A 21,747-nucleotide genomic window follows, 5' to 3' on the forward strand; every position below is an offset into this window, starting at 1 on the left:
ATGCATTCTATCTTTCCTTTAGTAAAGAATTCTTCCCTTCTCCATAGATCTGATAAATACACTATTCCTTGCTTCTCCAGTTTATTCATGGTATCAATCTTTATACCTAAATCATGTACTCATTTGGACTTTATTCTTGTGTACGGTGTCAGGTATGGGTCTATGCCTAATTTCCGCCACACTGTTATCCAGTTTTCCCAGCAATTTTTGTCAAACAATGAGTTCTTATCCCAGAAGCTGGGGTCCTTGGGTTTATCAAACAGAAGGTTGCTATATTCCTTGCCTACTGCATCTTGAGTGCCAAGTCTATTCCACTTGTCTCCCTCTCTGTTTCTTAGCCAATACCAAGTGGTTTTGATAATTGCTGCTTTATAGTACAGTTTGAGGTCTGGTAGCGCTAGGCCACCTTCCCAAGCATTTCTTTTCATTAGTCCCTTTGATATTCTGGACCTTTTGTTTTTCCAAATGAATTTTGATATTATTTTGTCCAGCTCTAGAAAGTAATTGTCTGATAGTTTAATTGGTATGGCACTAAATAAGTATATTAATTTGGGTAGAATTGTCATTTTTATTATATTAGCACGGCCTATCCATGAGCAACTAATGTTTTTCCACTTACTTAAATCTGACTTTATTTGTGCAAAAAGTGTCTTGTAATTGTGTTCATATAATCCCTGGGTTTGTTTTGGCAGGTAGACTCCTAAGTATTTTATACTGTCTACCCTAACTTTAAATGGGATTTCTCTTTCTATCTCTTGCTGTTGGACTTTGTTGCTAATATATAGGAATGCAGAAGATTTGTGTGGGTTTATTTTGTACCCTGCAACTTTGCCAAAGTTGTTTATTAATTCTAGTAATTTTTTACTTGAATCTCTGGGATTCTCTAGGTAAATCATCATATCATCTGCAAAGAGTGATAACTTAGTTTCTTCTTTGGCTATTTTAATTCCTTGGATATCTTTATCTTGTCTAATTGCTACAGCTAACATTTCTAGTACCATATTAAATAATAGTGGTGATAATGGACAACCTTGTTTCACCCCTGATCTTATTGGGAATGCATCTAGCTTATCCCCATTGCATATAATGCTTGCTGAAGGTTTTAGATAGATACTGCTTATTATTTTATGGAAAGTTCCCTTTATTCCTACATTCTCCAATGTTTTTAGTAGGAATGGATGTTGTATTTTGTCAAAAGCTTTTTCTGCATCTATTGAGATAATCATGTGGTTTTTGTTAGCTTTGTTGTTGATGTGATCGATAATGCTAATAGTTTTCCTAATATTGAACCAGCCCTGTAGTCCTGGTATGAATCCTACCTGATCATAATGTATTAATCTCGTGATAAGATGCTGTATTCGTTTTGCTAGAATCTTATTTAAAATTTTTGCATCTATATTCATTAGGGAAATTGGTCTATAATTTTCTTTCTCTGTTTTGTCTCTTCCTGGTTTGGGTATCAAAACCATATTTGTATCATAGAAAGAATTTGGGAGGACTCCTTCTTCCCCAATTTTCAAGAATAGTGTATGTAGTATTGGAATTAACTGTTCTTTAAATGTTTGATAGAATTCACTTGTGAATCCTACTAAAATTTTTAAAAAGCAAGAAAAGAGGATCATTGAAGTATTTTTTAAACTTATAAAAGATAATGGAACAAAGGTTAATCAGAAACAGACAAATAGGACAGCTTTGAAAATAACATACTGGCTTTATTATATACTTGAAAAGCAGGCAGGTTGTAATACAGATCTGCACCATCCTCTTTTTCTGTTCTCCTCCATATATGGAAATGGTCATCATATTTGGTGTTGGTTAAATTCAGAATAAAAAAGGGGAAAAAAAGAAACCCGAGTCTCACTGATTCATGTCTGCGTTACCTTCTGTTCAGTGAAGCTCCCATTTTCCCATCTGTAAAACGGATGATAATGCTTATGCCATTTCTTTCATGTTGTGCTTTGTAACAAAGCATCATGGAGATGTGCACTGTCCTTCTCATGGCTGTCTTTATTGAAGTGATTGTATTATAGACATAGAACTTTATTTTTTAAATTATCATTATTTTATTTGTTTTCAGTGTTCTACAGTCACTTCCATATAGCTTAGATTTTTTCCCCTCCCTCCCTCTTCTTCCCCTCCGCCTACCTCCCCACTCCCTCCCTGAGATGGTATACTATAAATTTTATATAGATTCTACACATACATTCCTATTAAATACATTATCACCTTAGTCCTGTTGCATAGAAGAATTAAAATGAATGAAATCATAAAACAAAACAAAACAAAACATAATATAAAAGAAAATGGTCTGCTTCATTCTGCAAGTGAATTCCATAGTTCTTTCTCTGGATGTGGAAGGCATTTTGCCCTGAGAGACCATTGGGAATTTTTTAAGTCCTTCCATTGCTATGAAGTACTTAGACTACCAGAAAAATTCCTCGCACACTGTGGTTGTTGCTGAGACACAGAACTTTAAAGAGGGAAGTGAGGCAGAGCAGAAAAAACACTTTGTAATTAGAGGTGAGGAAAGTAAATCCCACCTCTGACACCGCTTGTGTGTGATGGCATTCAGTAAGTCACCTAAGACCTAAGGCCTGGGCCTCAGTTTCCTTCTCTGTGAAATAAGAAAGTTAGATTAGATGGCCTCTGATGTCCCTTACAAATACAGACCTCTGATTCTGAAAGCCTCCCCCATCTTATGCATTGTTCATGGAGGATTTTCTAAGTCCCTGCTTGTACCTATTCCTCAAAGGTTTGGAATTCAAGATTCCTTGAGATCTGAGCTCTACAGCTGCATGCCAGTGATTTACTGGGTTACATAGTATTCAAAATAATGATTAGGGAAGCAAGTCGCCTCTTTTATATACATTTCAGTCCTATTCTTAATTTATTGGCAAGATCTAGTGCAGGCCTTAGTTGGAGCAAGTCTGGAGTCCCCAGCATTATGAAAATCTTAGTTCAATCAATCAATTAGTAAGCATTTATCAAGCGTGTGCCAGATGCTGGGCTAAGGACTGGGGATCCAAAAGAGGTCCTGCCTTCAAGGAGCTTACGGAGAGAGACAACGCGCAAACAAAAAATATACAAAGCAAGCTTTAAACAGGATAAATATGAAATGATTACTAGAGGGAAGACACTAGAATTAAGAGGGTTTGAGGAAGGCTTCTAGTAAAAGACAGATTTTTAGCTGAAACTTAACGGAAGCCAGGGAAATCAGGAGGAGGAGCTGAGGAGGAAAATGTTCCAGGCCTGGGAGACAGCAGGGACACCTACCGGATTTGCTTTTTCCTTCCAGTGTGCACCATTTGAGAATCCAAGAAGAGGGGAAGTTAAAGGAAGGCATTCCAGGATTGTGGAAACAACCCTGTGATGGATCCTGAAGTAATCACCCATTAGGATAAGAGACTGAGAAAGATTTGATGGGTTGTTTTTGATAAGATAAATTCTCAGAAATGGAATTTAACTTTGATTTAAGGATGATTTAACTTTTGATTTAAGTCTAATCTTAGTTTACTTTTGACTCCTAATGTTATCTGTGAGCAGTTCAAATTCAGCAAAGCTTTACTTAGATCATCTGCTGCATAGAGGACTATTCTAAGTTTTGTAAGAGATGCAAAGTTTCAGACTCTGCCCTACAGTCTGTAGACTGCTAGGGAAAAGCATTTTGTGATTCCTATAGTGTTCCATAAACATGTGTTAGTATTAGGTAGATAGTACATAGAAATACCTGAGTGATAGCAATAAAAAGAAAACTTATTAACTTGTTTTATTTGCATTTTTAATAACATCATTATTTTCACCTTGGCTTAGTTTTGAGAAGCATCTGCTCCCTTTTTGTTCTCATTGGTCTAGACTTGGTTGTACTAACTGCCCTTTCTTTTGAAATGCCAGACTCTGTTGGATAGCAAAATCAGCAACAATCTTTGGGAACATCACCTGAATGACTTAAACTGGACGACTTCGGACATTGCGGCCTTTTTAGCCAAGTACCCAGAAGATGTCCAGACAGCCAGTGGTCCGGTGTACACCTGGAGAGATGCTTTTAATGAGACAAATTGGGCAATCCAGACAATAGCTCGATTTATGGAGGTGAGTGGATGTGAACACAAAAAAATATAGACTACAAAGGTATTTTGAAAGTCTTCTCTTCTCATCTGGTCTTTGTTGTGAATCTACTATGTGCAGAGAATTGTCATAAGGGGTATGTTCTGAGATGTGCTTCATCATCTCAATATAGTTAAGAACGTAAAGATAGGAAACAATTAGAGAGTGAGTAGAAGGTAACATTTGAGCTTATAGATGAGTGTGGTACAGTTTAGTTGCAGTGCTGAGGAGTTCAAAGTAAGGGAAAGATCAGTACTGGGTAGGGGTAACGAGGCTGCTTAGAATTTAATCTTTAGAACCTTGCTTTTTTTGTGTCTTCCTTTCTGTAAATGTCTCCTACATCCTGTAAGGTAAGAGCAGGTGAAGGTTTCAGTGAGTTAGAAGGTGGATGCAGTGTGGAGGGAACCTGTAAAATCATAGGGTTCACAAGTACTGACTGCCCCAAGATTCTTGTTTCACAGCAGCATATATGCCTTTGGAAAGTAACTGTCTTATTTTCCTTATGGTTTCTAAAGGAAGAGCTTTTAGGAAGTAAAAATATACATTGTCAAGAATGCTTATGGGGAAAGGGTATCACTGGTCCTTCTGAATGACTTTTTAGGGGCTAAATTAGTATTGCAGCAACAGCAAGAACATAGAAGAGATAGATGATGTCAAGCAAAGGATCCCATTCGAAATCAAGGTCAAGTTACTAGACCAGAGTCAGGAATGTGATCCAGAGGAAACATCAGAAGAAAGCGGGAATCAGGGTCATACTGCCAGATGGGTGGTGCAGTGGATAGAGCCCCAGTGCAGAAGTCAGGAGGACCTGAGTTCAAATCTCACCTCAGACACTTGACACTCACTAGCTGTGTGACCTTGGGCAAGTCACTTAACTCCAAATGCCTCATCCTGGGTCACCTCCAGTCATCCTGATGAATGAATATCTGGTCACTGGGTTCATATGGTTCTGGAGGAGAAGTGAGGCTGGTGACTTGCACAGGCCTCCCTCACTCAAAACAAAGTCAAGTGCATCATCATTTCTCCGATGGCATGGTCTTCTTTGGCAGCGAAGGACGAATCCACTTCCCACCAGATGGGTGTAAGAATTTGAGGAAAAGAAAGGCAGGAGATTGGGGGCCTTGGGACCAAGGGTCCAAACAGAGAGGAAGGCTCATGGCTCATCACTAGCACGTGGTAGATAGAGTACCTTGAGGCCTTCGGGGCCAGGTACAGCTAGTTCTCTGCCACCTTCTCTAAACCAAGACCAAACGTCAACCCAAATGATTTTACCATCTTATTTTCCTGCCCGCTCTGATGTCACAGGCTTGATAGCTGTTTTCAAGGTCCACTTTTAGATGCTTGATCTTGACAATGTTCAACCATTGTGTCACTCCACTTGTGTGCATGTATATGTGTGCATGCGTGTGTGAATGTGTGTGTGAGAGAGAGAGAGACATTTCCTTCATTCCAATTGAAGATTTATTCCTGATTAAGATTGTACCAGTGGTAATAATGAATAAGACATATACAAGAAATGTAGAAGCTCAGTACTTAGATCTTGTAGACTTTGAGTAACAGCTCATAAATAGGTCTATAACATAGAGTAATCATCATTTTACTTCCTGACACTTTGGATTTAGAAAGTTTCAACAGAAAGCAAAAAAAAAAAAATCTCATTAACAAGACAGATTGGGGAGATATTAGAATTATTAGCTTTTCTCTTTCTTGTTGGAAGTGGGAGGAGGAAGTTGTTCTTACATTGTTCAGCAAAAGAAACAGGCATCTCTTGACCAAAAGTAAAATTATATAGAAGCGCACCATCATCCTTAAATTATAAAAGTTAGCATAATACATGTGTGTGTGTGAATATATGTATGTATATTCATATATTTTTAGACACAGTCTAAAGAGGTATACAAATATATAGATGTATACTTACATCTGTGTATTTATATACAATATAATATCTATACATACATAGAAACATTATTTATATATTTATGTATATTTATATATATTTCTATTTCTATACATATATATATGTGTGTATATACACATATATCTCTCTATTTGTGTTCTTGCTGCTACAAGTGATCTTATCCCACTAAAATTATTTAAATTAATGCTGAAAAAATGCTTTATTCTTTCTCCTAAGTGAAGGTAGTTTCAGGCAAGAGGAAAGATCCTAAATTACCCAGTTCCATAGTCTTACCCAATTCTAGTGTCCTCGTTCTTGACCAATGAATCTTTAAAGATAGTTGCCTTTTTTTTTTTTTTAAACCAAGGAACAGTATCTTGTGAAGTGGTTTGTCTTTGTTAACGGAACATGTAATAAAATTAAGAGGTCTTTGTTAGGAGAAACAGAGGTTTAGATAGTAGTAATGAAAAGAAGAATACTAGAAATTTACATCAGATATGAAATTGAAGTGTAAGACCACTCTCCTGGACTGGATGATGACTGGCCATTGATCTATAAAGTATTTTATCAAATCCTAGAAATTTCCAGAAATCAAACTTACTTCAGATCTAATGAAAGACAGATTAAGGTTTTCCTTCCTTCCTTCCTTCCTTCCTTCCTTCCTTCCTTCCTTCCTTCCCTCCCTCCCTCCCTCCTTTCTCTTCCTTCATTTTTTTTGTCTCTCCTAGAGGCCATTACATTTTTTTAAAGTTTGTTGAAACTCAAACTAGCTATAGGAATAGAAAGGAAAGTTAGATACATTTGTTGTTTTAATTTATTTCCTTGAAAAACAAAGAAGCTCCCCTTCTCCCCGCCTTAAATGTGTGTGTTTAAAAACAAAATTATTTCCTTTTGCATGCTAGAAATTTCATTGGGAGAGAAGGAAGGATAACCCACAAATATTGTTGGCCTTGCTGAGAACAAGATAGACCATACTCAGTACTTTCATACCTGTATTTGATGTGCCCAATTTCTTATCATCCCAAGAACTTAGTTCCTAATGGAAACTATTCCTTATTCAGTGTGTCAACCTGGACAAGCTTGAGCCAATACCTACAGAAGTCCGACTGATCAACAAGTCCATGGAATTACTGGATGAAAGGAAGTTCTGGGCTGGCATAGTGTTCACCGGCATTGCACCTGATAGTATGGAACTGCCTCACCATGTCAAATACAAGATTCGGATGGACATTGACAATGTAGAACGCACAAACAAGATCAAGGATGCGTAAGCTCTTGCTTTCCATATTTCAGACCAGACTGGGGAGGGGGAGGATGGGAGGAGTGGAAGAATATTCATATTGGCTTGGTCTGAGAAGCTTTGTTCACCCCTCTTGCTTTGGTTTCAGGTACTGGGACCCTGGTCCTCGCGCTGATCCCTTTGAAGACCTGCGCTATATCTGGGGAGGCTTTGCATACTTGCAGGATGTGGTGGAGCAGGCAATTATCCGGACACTGACAGGCTCTGAAGAGACCACTGGCATCTATGTGCAGCAGATGCCTTATCCTTGTTATGTAGATGATATGTAAGTGGTTCCTATAGGACTTCTAGAATCCAAAGCCTAATAACCCTCATGTAGTCTATAAAATAGCCATGGTCTTATCTGCCCAATAAGAGAAAAAAACCGTCAGAGGAGTTAGTTAGCAAAGGATGGTGCTATTTCACATTTAGTTTCCTTTTGGTGCCTGTTTGCACAATTGGGGTAGGGGAGGAAGGCCTGTGAGTTTACTGGGATACAGCCCCCCATCTGGTCCAGTCACTCAGCACATGACACACATACATCCAAACCAATCATAACCCATCCTTCCTCCTCGCTTAAAGGCTCGCAAAGAGGGGTGAGGAAATTCACCATACTGGGACACACTGAGACAGTCTTTGCCATTCTCCCAAATCTCATGAGAGACACAGAAAGGCAAACTGCCTAGACTTGTCTGAACTGGTTTAAACTTGGGCGCAGTTTGCAACCCAAAGTTCTAAACAAACAAAACCAAACTGAATGAAGCCTTTTATTCAGAGAGCCACTGTGTAGGAAATGCTACTTTAAATGTTAATTATGTTTTTGATTTAATGGGAGGAAGGGGAGGCCTGCATTCAGGTGCTGTTACTTACTAAGTAATTAACATTTAAGTGACTGAAAAAGTAATGTGTCTTCCAGGGAGTTTAATTAACTGTTGCAGACTATGGCCCAGTTAAATTTTTAAAAATTTTATGTACAGTGTATGGTAATATTCTTATTTTCTGTTGTGACATTTGAGCGTGTGTGTATTTGTGTGCGTATGTGGATCAGAATTAGCCAGGGCTTGCCTTAACCTGGCATTAACAGCTTTCTGCTTTGTTTTCAACATAATACTCACCAGGACATCTAGGTCACCCCTGAAAGCATCTGTTTTCTCCTTCAGATCACAGTGAAAGAACTTTCTTCAAAGGCCCCTGAGACAGAGCATTATGGGGTAGTGGGGTAGGGGAAAGTACGCTCTCCAGTACATCTTCAGTAATGCTAAGGGTTCTGATAAACAAAAGAAAGCTATATCAGCTAAATCTTAAATAACTGTAGACTACCCATTCGAATTTTGTAAAGATTTGAAAAAGGAATGTTGGAAGTTTACTTTTACGCTGATCAAATAATTTTGTTGAGCAGCTGAGGATCATAAGTAAAGGAAAATGAATTTTTTCAAGAACTATAAAAACTCTCACTGCTTTATAGAGTGATGCACCTGTACTTGACAATATGTGTGTGTGTGTGTGTGTGTGTGTGTATGTACACACACCTATATATACATACATATATATATACGTAAAAGTAAAACGCTTATATTTAAACTTTCGACAAATCAGATTAATCTTTCCTGCAGTCAATCCAAATGAAATTTTATTGTATTTGTATTATTTCAACACCACACCACAAGGGTTTTGCCACATTAGTGCACTATTAATCACCACATTTTTGGGAAGGATGATAGAACATTAAAACACATCTGGGGTGCGAGTGGAGGTGGATTGGGAATCATTTTGTTAGAGGACTGGAAGTCATGCCAGGCAGAAGTCAGTTGAAAAACTGGAGAATGTTTAGCTAGGATAAGAGAAGTTAGGGGGAAGGAGCTGTTTTCAGACATCTGAGTTTAGACTGATTTTTCTTGGCTGGAAAGGGACAGAGCCAGGACCAGTTCATGGAAATTCTGGAGAGGCAGGTTTTAGCCACCATATAAAGAACAATTTCCTAAGAAATTTTTGTTGTTATTTTTCTAGACCTGCAGTTTTTATTGTTGTGGGATGCTCTTAATGAGGAACCTCCCTCTACCAATACAGATATATAATTATTCTGCAACATATAACCTTAGAATGTTCCTTAGGGCTTTGAAAAGTTTGAGTGACATGCTCAATGCCACATAACCCAGTTTTGTACAGAAGGATTTGAACCCAAGACATCTAAACTCTCAGGCTGGCTCTCTATCTACTACACAATGCTACCTCTCTTTTAATAGTGCTTTCTAAATATAGAAAGCTTCCTTAGTATGTAGTGAGTTTCATATTCCTAGAATTCTTCAAGCAGGGACTGGATTGCCATTCATTGGGAGTGTTTTCAGTGGGATTCTTGCTTAGGTGCAGGTTGGACTTTTGATGACTCTGAATCTCTTACAACTTTCTCATGCTGTACTTCTTTCCATAATTTTTTCTTTTCTTTGGGGGGAATAGATTTCTGCGGGTGATGAGCCGCTCAATGCCTCTCTTCATGACCCTGGCTTGGATCTACTCCGTGGCTGTGATCATTAAAGGGATTGTGTATGAGAAAGAAGCCCGACTGAAGGAAACCATGAGAATCATGGGTTTGGACAATGGCATCCTTTGGTTTAGCTGGTTCATTAGCAGCCTCATCCCACTCCTTGTGAGTGCAGGGCTACTGGTGTTAATCCTGAAGGTAGGTTGAGTCCTCCTGAGATGGTTATTTATGGTCATTTTGGAAACACCTTTTATTTTTTTTCAAGTCTTTTTACTAGTTGTGTCTTGGTTTGATTCAGTAAATTTAATGGGTCTGATTCCTTTCCAGCTAGGAAACTTGCTGCCCTACAGTGACCCCAGCGTGGTCTTCCTGTTCCTCTCTGTCTTCGCCGTGGTGACCATCTTACAGTGTTTCTTAATCAGCACACTCTTCTCTAGAGCCAACTTGGCTGCAGCTTGTGGTGGGATCATCTACTTCACACTCTACCTGCCCTACGTCCTTTGTGTTGCTTGGCAGGACTACGTGGGCTTTTCTCTGAAACTTTTTGCTGTAAGTAGTTTTTATGTAAAAGCAATGATTGTGTTTTTTTTTTTTATTATTACAATTCTTGTGACCATTAATGAATCCTTAATATATCAAGGTCGCCATGTACTCTGAAAGAAAGAGGCAAGAAGGAAGTTTTTCTTTCCCATAGAACTTTCAACCCCCTCACTTCACTCATTAGATAGCAAAGGATGAACTTAGGACTAAACTTTTTACTTAGGACTAAACCTTTTTGTTTTCTTTTAACATGGTGAGTTGTGTACAGTGGCTAGTTGCTGGTGGTTTCAGCTGTTTCAGACTCTCATCTTCTCACTGTGATTACCATGTTAAGCCCACTCCAGAATATACAGCTCTTGAAAGTTAGAAAAGTGCTTTGCCTATGTGATCATTGCCCCTTGGGTAGGCCCATCTTCACCTTAGTTATCCAGTTCTCCCTTTCCCTGTGAAGAGCTGTGATTCTTAACTTCCCAAGGGAGAAAGTTGAGTCTCAGACAGTTTGGGAGCTGGCAGGATCACTTTGGGCTATACTGAAAAATTTTGTTATCAGTATCTTTTGTTTTTGCATCATCATCATCATCATCATCATCATTGTCATTTCTAAATATGTGCTTCTTTCCGTCATCCAGAGAGTTATCCCTTATAATAAAGAATGAAAAAGAGAAAAAAACCTCATTCAGCAAAAATAAACCGCACATCATTTAGTATATACAAGGTTCTATCGCTCATGGCTTCCCAATTCTGCCCCTTTGGTAATATTTAAAGTCTCTTCCTCAAAGGGTTCAGTCACAGACTCATTGGTCTGTGTTATCTAAACCTTAGGGGTATGGGGGGGGGGGCAGATAAAAGAATCGTTTGTGATATGCAGGATCCCTACTTTACATCTCCTGGGTACTTGGTCTGGGCATCCTCCTACAAAGTCAGGACTGGATGAATGTCTCCTAAAAACCCTAGGACTTGTAGGGATGCTAGACTGAGGGGTCATTTGTGATTATTAATGAGAGAGATAGAGATTAAAAAAAAAGATGAGTGTGTATGTATAAAATGACTGAATTTTGTGTTGGCTATCTTTCTAAACAAAATCCTGATATCATATGACAAGTGTGCCTCACTTTAGGCAACAGTGAAAGATGTCAAAGTGTTGTATGCCTACAGTGAATCACTGGGGATATTGTAGAGGGACAGGATCCATCATTTGGGGATAGAGATGAGCTAGATGGCCTCCAAAGTACTTTCCAATTCTAGGATTCCCTTAGTCCCTTAAAACTCCCCAAAGAGAGTTCACTATTTAAAGGAATCCCTTGTGGATTCTTTTGTAGTGCTAATGATTACCTCTTAGTTTTTTTATTTTGCAAATTCAGAGTTTTCTACATCAGGACTCATTAACATGGAGCCATGTCTGTAATGTTTAACGATAATGTAGGAGAGAAAAAGATTGATAGAACTTCCTGTGGTGTTACTTTCCTCAGAGTCTTCTGTCACCTGTAGCATTCGGCTTTGGTTGCGAGTACTTTGCCCTCTTTGAGGAGCAGGGCATTGGAGTGCAGTGGGACAACCTTTTAGAGAGTCCTCTGGAGGAAGATGGCTTCAGCCTCACCACCTCAGTCTCCATGATGTTATTTGATACCTTTCTCTATGGTGTGATGACCTGGTACATCGAGTCTGTCTTTCCAGGTATGCTTTGTTCTGCCATTCAACCCTGTAACTTTTTTGTTTTGTAAAATACTATCCCTAACGTTGGATTTCATGATGTAGCACATTTTCTTCCCATTTCTTTTACCTTATGGTAAAGTGTTTGCTCTCTTGGAAGAAGATAAAGCATTTACACTCACAGCAGATTGAAAAGACCAACGATAGGAAGTAGTTGGCACTTTAAGGGCAGTGTTAGTTGGACCAGATAGCTTTTATGGTCCTGTCACACTATTCCATGTTCTTCAAGAGGTGATGGATGATGGGAGAGTTTTTTAAAATTTTTTTAATCTAAACATAAGTTTGGTACTTTGGCATTCAGTTCCTTGTTCTACTGTTGACTTAATCTGTGATCTCAGAAGAAGCCACAAACTCCTCTGTATGTCCTTATATGAGATCTGAGATGGACCTGTCCTATGTTCAAGTCTATTTAATGATAATAATATATATAATAAATAGGATATATAAAAATAAAGTAGAAATAAATGGCCAAAATATATTTAATGATAAAAATAAAATAAAAGTTAATAGCTAGTGTTAATATAATGCTTTAAGGTTTGCAAAGCCCTTTCTTTACATGTATTATTTCATTTGATCCTTAAAATAACCCTGTAAGGTGGGTGCCTTTATCTTCGTTTTACGGATGAAGAAACTGAGACTGAAAGAGGTTAAATCACTTGCCCATGGTCACACAGCTAGAGAGGATCTGAGGCAGAATTTGAACTCAGATTTTCCTGACTCCAAGTCTAATGCTCTATCCGTTATACCACCTGGCTATCTATATCTGATGTGAGCTGCCTGTATATAGTTCTATCTGTCTGCCTGACTGCAACGAGGAATAGGAAGTCCTCATCCTCTCGTGTCTGTGCTATTGTGATGGAATACCCCCTCCTTCCTCTTCCTACCTCCTGTCTACCCCACCTCCAGTCTATCCTGTGCATTACAGGGAGACTGATCTTTCTAAAGTATAGCTCAGATCATATTATTCTTTTGCTCAAAAGACTTCAGTGATTTTCCTTGCCTGTGGAAAAAAGGTCAGAGTTCTCTAAATCCTTCCACAATCTGGGCCCAATTTACCCTTTTTGCCTAGATCTCCTTTGCAGCTAAATTCTTTCCGACTAAGCCTCTTTCCCCTGTCCACGTGCTGATTAAACAAACAAACACAATTCTAGGTAAATTCCTCCCCCATCCTGTCACCTGGCCTATTGTGTCTTATTAGCCAACTTCTACTTTTCCTTCCTCATCCAGAGCACATATACCTCATTCACGAAACCTTTTCTTATATTTCCAGCCCACTGAGTTTTGTCTCTTCTGGATCCTTACAGCACTTATCTTGTGGATTGGTTAATTAGGCACTTGTCTTGTGTTGCCATACTTGGTACTAATGTCTTCTGCATGTATGCCTTCTTTCCCCCAAGTAAATTGTGAGCTTGTCAGTCCAGTTTGGTTCACCACACATTTATGAAGCACCTGTTCTATGTGGTGCACTCGCTGTTTAAGGGGCTGGGGATATAAAGACAAAGGTGAAACTGTTTCTGCTCTCAAGGTGATTATATCCTGCAGCCAACAGAGACTATATTTTGTGCTTCCTGGTAGCTAGCACAGTGCCTTCCTTAATGTAGGAACTACCAGAGCATTGTGGTCTAGTGAAAAGAGAAATCACTGAGTTCCAGGTTCTTGTCTTTCACTTAGTAATTTTGTGACCTTGAACAGATCACTTCGAATCTCTAGGTCTCAATTTCCCCACTGGAAAAGTGAATTTTGACTAGATTATCTTGGGGGGAAGGAAATCTCTTCTAGGTTTAGCTTTTTAATTTTTCATCAGTTAATATTTTATAAGAAACTGAAGTTTAGTTATTCAGCTTTTCCATTTCCAGGAGGTGTCAAGGTGTTTATTAGGATACAACTTGTACTGGGTTCAGTGTAGGAAACCTGAGGGATGCTAGGATAACTTCAGGCCTGCCTAATGTCTGTCGTTTGTTTTCAGGTCAATTTGGAATCCCCAGGCCGTGGTATTTCCCTTTCACTAAGTCTTACTGGTTTGGTGAGAAAAGTGATGAAAAGAGTCATCTTGGTTCCAGGCAGAAGGGAGCTACGGAAAGTAAGTTCTGCCACCAGTTTTCACCTCTGCTCCCCGCCTTTTCACTGATTGTTGATATTCTTTTAGAAAACGCCGGCCATGACTTTGAAGAACTCTAGAATCTTATGTAGGGCAACACATCCACACTTCACATAATGCCTCATTCACTGTTTTCTTGTGCCTTTCATATGGTAATTGTTTGACATCACCAGACTGTGTCTAAGGATTATCCTGCAACCAGTGCTGGTGGCACTGGATAATGTTTCTTTTCTCTCCTTAGCTGCTACAGAAACTTAAATTACTTCCCCACCTGTCCTCACTTTATCCTGAGCCATATCACCTAGACTAGGAAGAGATGGGTGTGAGTGGGGAAGCATTTTGAGTTTTCCATTTCTTAACCTTGATGGCCATCATCCAGTCTTTTTAAGACAGTTTTTGGATTCCTGAGCAAGTCCATTTGAGTCACTTTTCTCCTACTTCTACCAGGAGAGCCCTGGGTTAAGGATGGAACCTCTTTCAGTGTGGCAAATATTCTTGGGGAATATTTCCATTTTGTCACTTTACTTCAAGGCAAGGATTGTGCTGTGTCTGATGTGTGATGTGGCATTGATGTTACTGGCATAGTAAATGACTGACATGTTCTCACCTAGGGAGATTGATCTTCAGAATCCAAAGGCAGATCACCCCTTCCCACCAGTACAATGGGTCTTACTCTTGGACCTTTTACATCTACTGTATTAATTTCTGAACTTCTTTCTAATAGTCTGCATGGAAGAAGAACCCAGCCACCTGCGCCTGGGGGTTTCCATTCAGAACCTGGTAAAGGTTTATCGGGATGGCATGAAGGTGGCAGTGGATGGCTTGGCACTGAATTTCTATGAAGGACAGATCACATCTTTTCTGGGACATAATGGAGCTGGGAAAACCACCACCATGTAAGAAGAGGACATTTTGCTTTTACAGAATAAACCAGAAGGAAGTTCTGAGGCTTAGTTAGAAAACTGTATCCTAAAGTGATTATGTATATGTATGTGTGTTTATATGTACTTAAATCTATGTATCAAAATATATAGATATATGTACACATGTATATGTGTATATACACATAGATGTGTATAAATATAAAGACGTGTGTTTATATTAATACATATATACATTTGCATGTATGTGTGCAAGAGTTTTATCATGCATGTACATAAAAAAGGCATGAGGTCTTGGAACTTCAGAGCACTTTTAGAAAGTGTAGCACCCCAACATCTTAGATCTAGTCTCTTTCTTTGGGTTTTATTGGTATTCTGATCAGAATGAAGAAAGATGATTCTGTGAAAGAATCCTCTGTTTTCAGAAAGATACGTATTTCTGGCAAACAGACTTTTAAGCAGAGAGCTCAGATGATTATTTTCATGGTTATCTGAAAATGACTTCATTTGGGATAGTGGCTTAAACGAATAGGACCTAACCATATGAAAAGTCTTAAGTTTTCTTCGGATGATGACACTGGCCATAGTGACTTAGAGCTGTAGCTTTCAAAGTATAGTTTATAAACCATTATCAATGTTTATGAGACCCAGAAAGGATCTTCTGAGGTTCCCTGTGATAACTCAAAATGTAAATTACATAAAAATGTGTATATTTGCATTTCAACTAGATTTGCCACTGCAAATTTGAATCTATATCCTCCCCCCCATCCCCACTGATATTTTAAAAGAATAGGATTAGCTGTATTTGAATGAAACGAAGACCAAGAACAAATGCCCTGTGATTTATTATTTTATGTAGGTGACAAAGAGAAATGGAAGATGGTAAGGGATGAGTGGTTCACAGGGCCTTTTACCAACCTGTGTGGAAAAATTTGAGGATTATTGGTTTGACATTTTCTTACAGTGCACTTCTTTTATGCCTAGGTCCATCTTGACTGGCTTGTTCCCGCCAACATCAGGCACTGCCTACATCCTTGGGAAAGATATTCGTTCAGAGCTGAGCACTATAAGGCAGAACCTGGGGGTCTGTCCTCAGCATAATGTGCTTTTTGACATGTGAGTAGCAGCTGTGTGTTTTCAGAGGAGTGGAAAGACCTTCATTGTATGTGGTGGGTGAGAAAGAAGTGGCACTATCTGTATGGCAGAATGGGGCCCAGGAATGCCACTCTCAGGAGGTTTCCTTGCACCAGATGCCATATGGTTAAAACAGATATCAATGGCATGTGGAATATAGGAGCAACTGTTGTTGCAAGGGAGAGGGCCACAGGAGTGCAACATGTAGCTCTGAAGGGTGTATACAGGAAGAAAGCCAGCTACACTGTCATCTCCTTGCCCATTCTGGAGGGATTGTCTGCATACATCTCAAGTCTAACTGAACACTGTTTCTTTCCCAAATCACTGCGGTTTGAACATCTCATTCTGGCAATGAGATGTCAACCCTCCAAACCACAGAGCTTGGCACCCACACTTGTTTTGGAAGACAGCTGTTTCTGTGTTTAAGGTGTTAACCAAAGAAGTCTACCCATTTACTCCCTTGGCAAAATTTTTCTTGGGAACCCAGAATTTTTAATTTGTTGCCATACTTGTCTGGATTCAGGTTTTCTTTCCGTATTCTTTGTTCTGGATCCCACACTCCCATGACTGCATCCTGAGCCAGGCTTGATGAGAGCAAACTAATCCTAATTGTGAGAACAGAGATCTAGGACTTTATTTCAGAACTAATCCTTATTGAATACTAGAGTCAGATAAAAAAAGTTCAGTATGACTGCATTCTCTCAGTAATGTACTGTTCTCCCACCAGGAACCTTTTCTTTAGTATTTTGGTGTTTTGATAGATCTACATTGATAAGGGCACTGTATCCAAGGATGCAAATTGCCACCCATCGTTGCTGCCTCATCCTAATAATTAATGATTTTTCAGGGGCTGAAAATTTTCAAAAATTCCGCATTTCCTCTTATAAGCCTTTTTTTAAATGACTAATTTGACAAATAGCTTTAGTCCTGCTCTGACCAGCATGACCCCAGCTGACCAGCCTGCTCTGTTCCCTAGGCTTACAGTAGAGGAACATATCTGGTTTTATGCACGCCTAAAAGGACTGTCAGAAAAGAGTGTGAAAGAGGAAATGGAGCAGATGGTGCTGGACGTGGGTTTGCCACACAAACTGAAGACGAAGACAAGTCAGTTGTCTGGTAAGTCCAGATATACCCTCTACCCCCACGTCTTCACAGGAGATCAGATAAGATGATTGTAAAACAGTAAGCACGGTGCCAAGAAATGCTTCTTCCTCTCCTCCCCTTCAGGTTCATCAGAGTTAATCAGCTGGCATCATGCTTCATGTGGAAGAGATGGAGGAGAGGGTCGTGGGGGAGGGGTGGTATTGGGGGAGCTGGCATTCCCCTCTTCTAACAGCTTTCATTCCAGAGTTTATGCAAACTCTTCCAAAGCTCTCCTTCATCCTTTCCCTCAACTTCATTCTCTTTCCCTTTTTTCCTTTGTCTTTTTGCTTCCCCCTTTCCTCTTTGTTCATTCTCCAAAGAGCTAAGTTTCAGATAAGGTTTTAAATGTAAGAGTTGGAGAAGGAAGGAATCTGGGAGACATTTCGGTTCTTTTTTTTCCCCTCATCTAAAAAAAAGAAGCTCGCACAAACACTGGGAAGAGGACAGGTTTTCTAGTGTGTCATATTAAGATCTTTTTATTTGAGCTATCTCTATACACATACACACCCACAGTTTTATGTATGTATATGTATAGTGTGTGTATATGTATATTCATGTGTGTATACATACATACATAGAGGTGAGGAGGGGAGAAATACATTACTTGATTCAGTGACACTTGGCCTCCTGACCGTGCCCAAACGAGACGTTCCATCTCTAACTCTGGGCATTTTCTCCGAATGTCACCCACACCTGGAATGTTCTCCCTTCTCTGCTCCAACTACTGACCTTCCTGATTTCCTTTAAATCCCAGCTAAAATCCTGCCTTCTGCAGGAAGCGTTTTCCAATCCCATTAATTCAGGTGCCTTCCCTTTGTTAATTATTTCCTCTTTATTCTGTATATAACTTGCTTTGTATATATTTGTTAGAATGTCATCTCTGCCCCTTAGACTGTAAACGCCTGGTGTGGAGGAGACTTCTTTGCCTTGTCTTGTATTCCTAGCACTTTATCTTGGCACATAGTAGGAACTTATTAGGTGTTTATTAAATGAATGATTGTCGTACACTAGTATTGTGTATGTAAAGCGCTATATACACTAAAGGACTATCTAGAGAAGAGATATCATATACTCATATGTGTGTATATGCAAACATATCATCTCCCATCATCATCTTTTTTTAAAAATTTTGTTGGAGAGTGAGACCACTCTTAAAGGTTGTGGTGATGATGCAGTGAAAATAGTTGACCCCTAAAAATGCCAGCTTCTTGGTGCTGATTTCTTTCAGAAGAGTCCTGCTGGCCCTGTCTCAGCAGTCAGAAGGAGTGGGAGGATGTTCTGGGTCCACATGGCCATTGTTGCCTGTGACGTTCTAGATTATGGATTCTTCTTTCTTAATTTACTATCCGTCCCCAGAGGAATACTAAAAATCAGTGTTTCTGTTTCACAGGTGGGATGCAAAGAAAGCTGTCTGTGGCTTTGGCCTTTGTTGGCGGATCGAAGGTGGTCATTTTAGATGAACCGACAGCTGGGGTTGACCCTTATTCTCGCAGAGGGATATGGGAACTGCTCCTGAAATATCGACAAGGTGCTTACTGTTTGTTTTTTCTTGATTAACAAGAGAAGTTTGGGTTTGCATGAAGTATGAATATATCAAAAAAAATCCTCCCTGAGTAACTGCCCAGGGCATCAGAGCTCCCTTCTACATCTCTGGAAAAATGTTGATCATCTTTTCGAAGTGTTCAGGCCCCAGATCTCATAAAGGGGCTTGTTTTGATGTCATCATATATGACTTATGCTTTTTAAAAAATGTTTTCCTAATGGTTTTTGTTATTGTTGTTACATCACTGCTATGTCCCAGTGACCTCTGCCCTTCCCCCTACCTTCCAACCCTTCCTTCCAACAAAGAGCAAGCCAGACAACCCAGAGCATTTCCCATGCTGACAGCCTCGGCCTCCCTTTGTAATTACCATCCACCACCTGCGTGTTAATGAGCTGGGGCGAGGAAGGCATGCCTCACTGTCCCCCTTCTGAAGTTCAGATCAATAATGCATTCTGTCTGACTGCTGGTGTCTGTCAGTGTCGTTCATGACTTTTTCATTCTCTTGGTATTTTTACTTTACCCTGCAACCTTTCCTGCATGTCTCCTGAAGCTCCTCTAAATTCTTGATAATTGTCACATTTTACGATGGGATCGTGTTCTATTGTATTTATATATTGCATTCATTCAGTCCTTCCTCAGTTGATAGCCCTCAACTATGCTTCCAGTTCTGAGCTCAGTTACATTAAGTGCCAACATGAATATTTTCATATACATGGGACCTTTTCCTCAGTCTTTCCTCTTAGATTATATGCCTGGTGGTAGTTTTGCTTATCACTAAGATCCCCATATTTTGTAATCTGTAAACTCTGATGGCAGGGTCCTATATTATCCAAACATTTTTTCCCCCTCTAAGTGCCTAAGGCAGTGTCCTCAGCATTTTAGGTGCTTATTAAATATTGTTGAATTTAACTGAATCAGTGCCATGTTAGAAGTAGCAGTAACCAGACTGGTGTTTTGACTGGCTTCCTGCCTGCTACGTCCTCCTCCCTTCAGTGTCTTAGGGTAGTGTGCCGTAACATATTTCCCCTTTGGTTTGTGCCTTGGCAGGTCGCACCATCATTCTTTCCACTCACCACATGGATGAGGCAGATATACTGGGTGACCGGATTGCCATAATCTCCCATGGGAAGTTGTGTTGTGTCGGCTCCTCTCTGTTTTTGAAGAACCAGCTGGGAACAGGATACTATCTGACCCTGGTCAAGAAGGATGTGGATTCATCCCTCAGTTCCTGTAGAAACAGCAGCAGCACAGTGTCGTACCTGAAAAAGGTGAGTCTCCTATTCCAGGTCTTAGGACTAATGTCCAAGAGTACAAGTTAAGGGCTTCTTCCGTTTGATTTCTTCCTGTTACTGCCTCGTTCTCTGATATTTGAGGAAACCAACTTCCCTTTCTGCTGCTCAGTTTGGCTTATTCTAGAATATACCAGGTCTCATGGAAGGATGTCTGCCCCAAAGGAGAAATAGAGAATTCAGGTTGACTCTACAACTGCGAGTTAAACCTATGTAGTATGCAGTACAGTGCTTCAGAGGCATAATGACTTATGGAAAATCTTCCCAGGGCTTTGTTTTGCTAATAGTAGGTGACTCCTGATGTTTGCGTTATACCCTAAAGTCTGCATTTGAAACAACTGCTCAGGTGTAAAAAAAGTAGGGATGGGGAATGAATACCCACCAGTACTTTATAGGAAAGTAGGGAAACTTGGGATTTGGCCCAGCTTCGCTATTTATTTGTATATGATCTTGAATAGGTGATTTGTCTCTTACTGTTTAAAATTCTTCATATGAAATTAGGATAATTAGATTCCAAGAAGGCAGCAAACATTTGTTTATTGTTTTTATGGGCCAGGCACCGCATTAAGGGTACAAATACAAAAACAGTTACTGGCCTCAAGGGGTTTATTTTTCTATTTGCTTGTGTTCTTGTACAGTTAATGTGGGGATTAATGATACATATAAGGGAAAGTGTTTATAATTTTTTGAAAGACAAATGTTTCCTTACTACATCTATGAGCGTTATTTGCTATGTATTTTTCCTTTTGTCTGTTATATTTCCCACTGTAGCAGCAACTCGTTTTTTGAAAGTTGAAGGAAAGTCCGTAGCCTACAGTAAATGGCCTGCTTCCGGTGTACAGCCTGTTAGCTGCTCACTGTACCTACTGTTGAATCCCACTGACTAGTGTGGCCTCTGATTCACTTAAACCTCTGAGGGTCGTTGACATCACCATCACTCACTTCTCTTCGTTTGAACTAGCAACTTATCCACATAAGGAGACTGGCTTCAGTTAACTGATAAGTTATAAAAATTGAAAGCCAAATCAATTCCTGAAATTTACAAGTTGGGACTATTTTTTTTTAACCAACTAACAAGTCAGCAGAAGTGAAAGTGAATAGCTTTATTTTTAACTTTAAAACTTTACTTTTAAAAAATTGACTAGAGTGATTCCCCTTGTCTAGCTCGATAAGCCTGCCCCTCTGAGTTATGACATCAGTCCCTCCTTCCCTTCCCCTTTTCATTATCTTCACGTCTGTCCCTGTACCTAGAGCCATCATACATACTGTACCACAGAAAAAAAACAAGGAAGAGAGCACTTAAGTTGGAGTCAGGATCTGAGTTCAAGTCCTAGGACACTTACTGCTTGTGGTGCTGGGGCAAGTCCATTCATTCTCTATGGCTTAATTTTTCTCAAGTTTCAAATGAAGAGGATGTACCACGTGGTCCTTACAGTCCCTTCTAGCTCGGAATCTATTATTTTATCTATATTTTTAAAAATGTTGTCACTGAATGGCTAATTAACACAGTATCTAAAGTATTAGGCATTTGAAAATGCCGACTAATTCCCAGGCCTGAACCAGTCTAAGCACCATCTTGATCTTTGTAGCATCTAGTACTGGGGCAAGGATTTTGTTTGTAGCTCTAAGTCTTGGTTCTTATTCCAA

At 39.5% G+C, this 21,747-nt stretch overlaps 1 protein-coding gene across 3 annotated transcripts in view; it reads left to right on the top strand.

Annotated features, from left to right (window-relative positions):
* The window catches only part of ABCA1 (ATP binding cassette subfamily A member 1), a 160,163-nt gene that overhangs the window by 105,245 nt on the left and 33,171 nt on the right, over window positions 1–21,747 (top strand). For all 3 annotated transcript variants that reach the window (XM_072604167.1, XM_072604178.1, XM_072604186.1), the window contains 12 exons: window positions 3,892–4,089; window positions 7,066–7,271; window positions 7,393–7,569; window positions 9,738–9,960; window positions 10,090–10,311; window positions 11,772–11,976; window positions 13,979–14,092; window positions 14,835–15,006; window positions 15,976–16,107; window positions 17,102–17,241; window positions 18,659–18,796; window positions 19,859–20,079. In XM_072604167.1, coding sequence (XP_072460268.1) covers window positions 3,892–4,089; window positions 7,066–7,271; window positions 7,393–7,569; window positions 9,738–9,960; window positions 10,090–10,311; window positions 11,772–11,976; window positions 13,979–14,092; window positions 14,835–15,006; window positions 15,976–16,107; window positions 17,102–17,241; window positions 18,659–18,796; window positions 19,859–20,079 — 2,148 coding nt within the window. The remainder of the gene's footprint in view (window positions 1–3,891; window positions 4,090–7,065; window positions 7,272–7,392; window positions 7,570–9,737; window positions 9,961–10,089; window positions 10,312–11,771; window positions 11,977–13,978; window positions 14,093–14,834; window positions 15,007–15,975; window positions 16,108–17,101; window positions 17,242–18,658; window positions 18,797–19,858; window positions 20,080–21,747) is intronic.

The sequence above is a fragment of the Notamacropus eugenii genome, chromosome 1 (assembly GCF_028372415.1).
Source record: "Notamacropus eugenii isolate mMacEug1 chromosome 1, mMacEug1.pri_v2, whole genome shotgun sequence".
Classification (NCBI taxonomy): Eukaryota; Metazoa; Chordata; class Mammalia; order Diprotodontia; family Macropodidae; genus Notamacropus; species Notamacropus eugenii.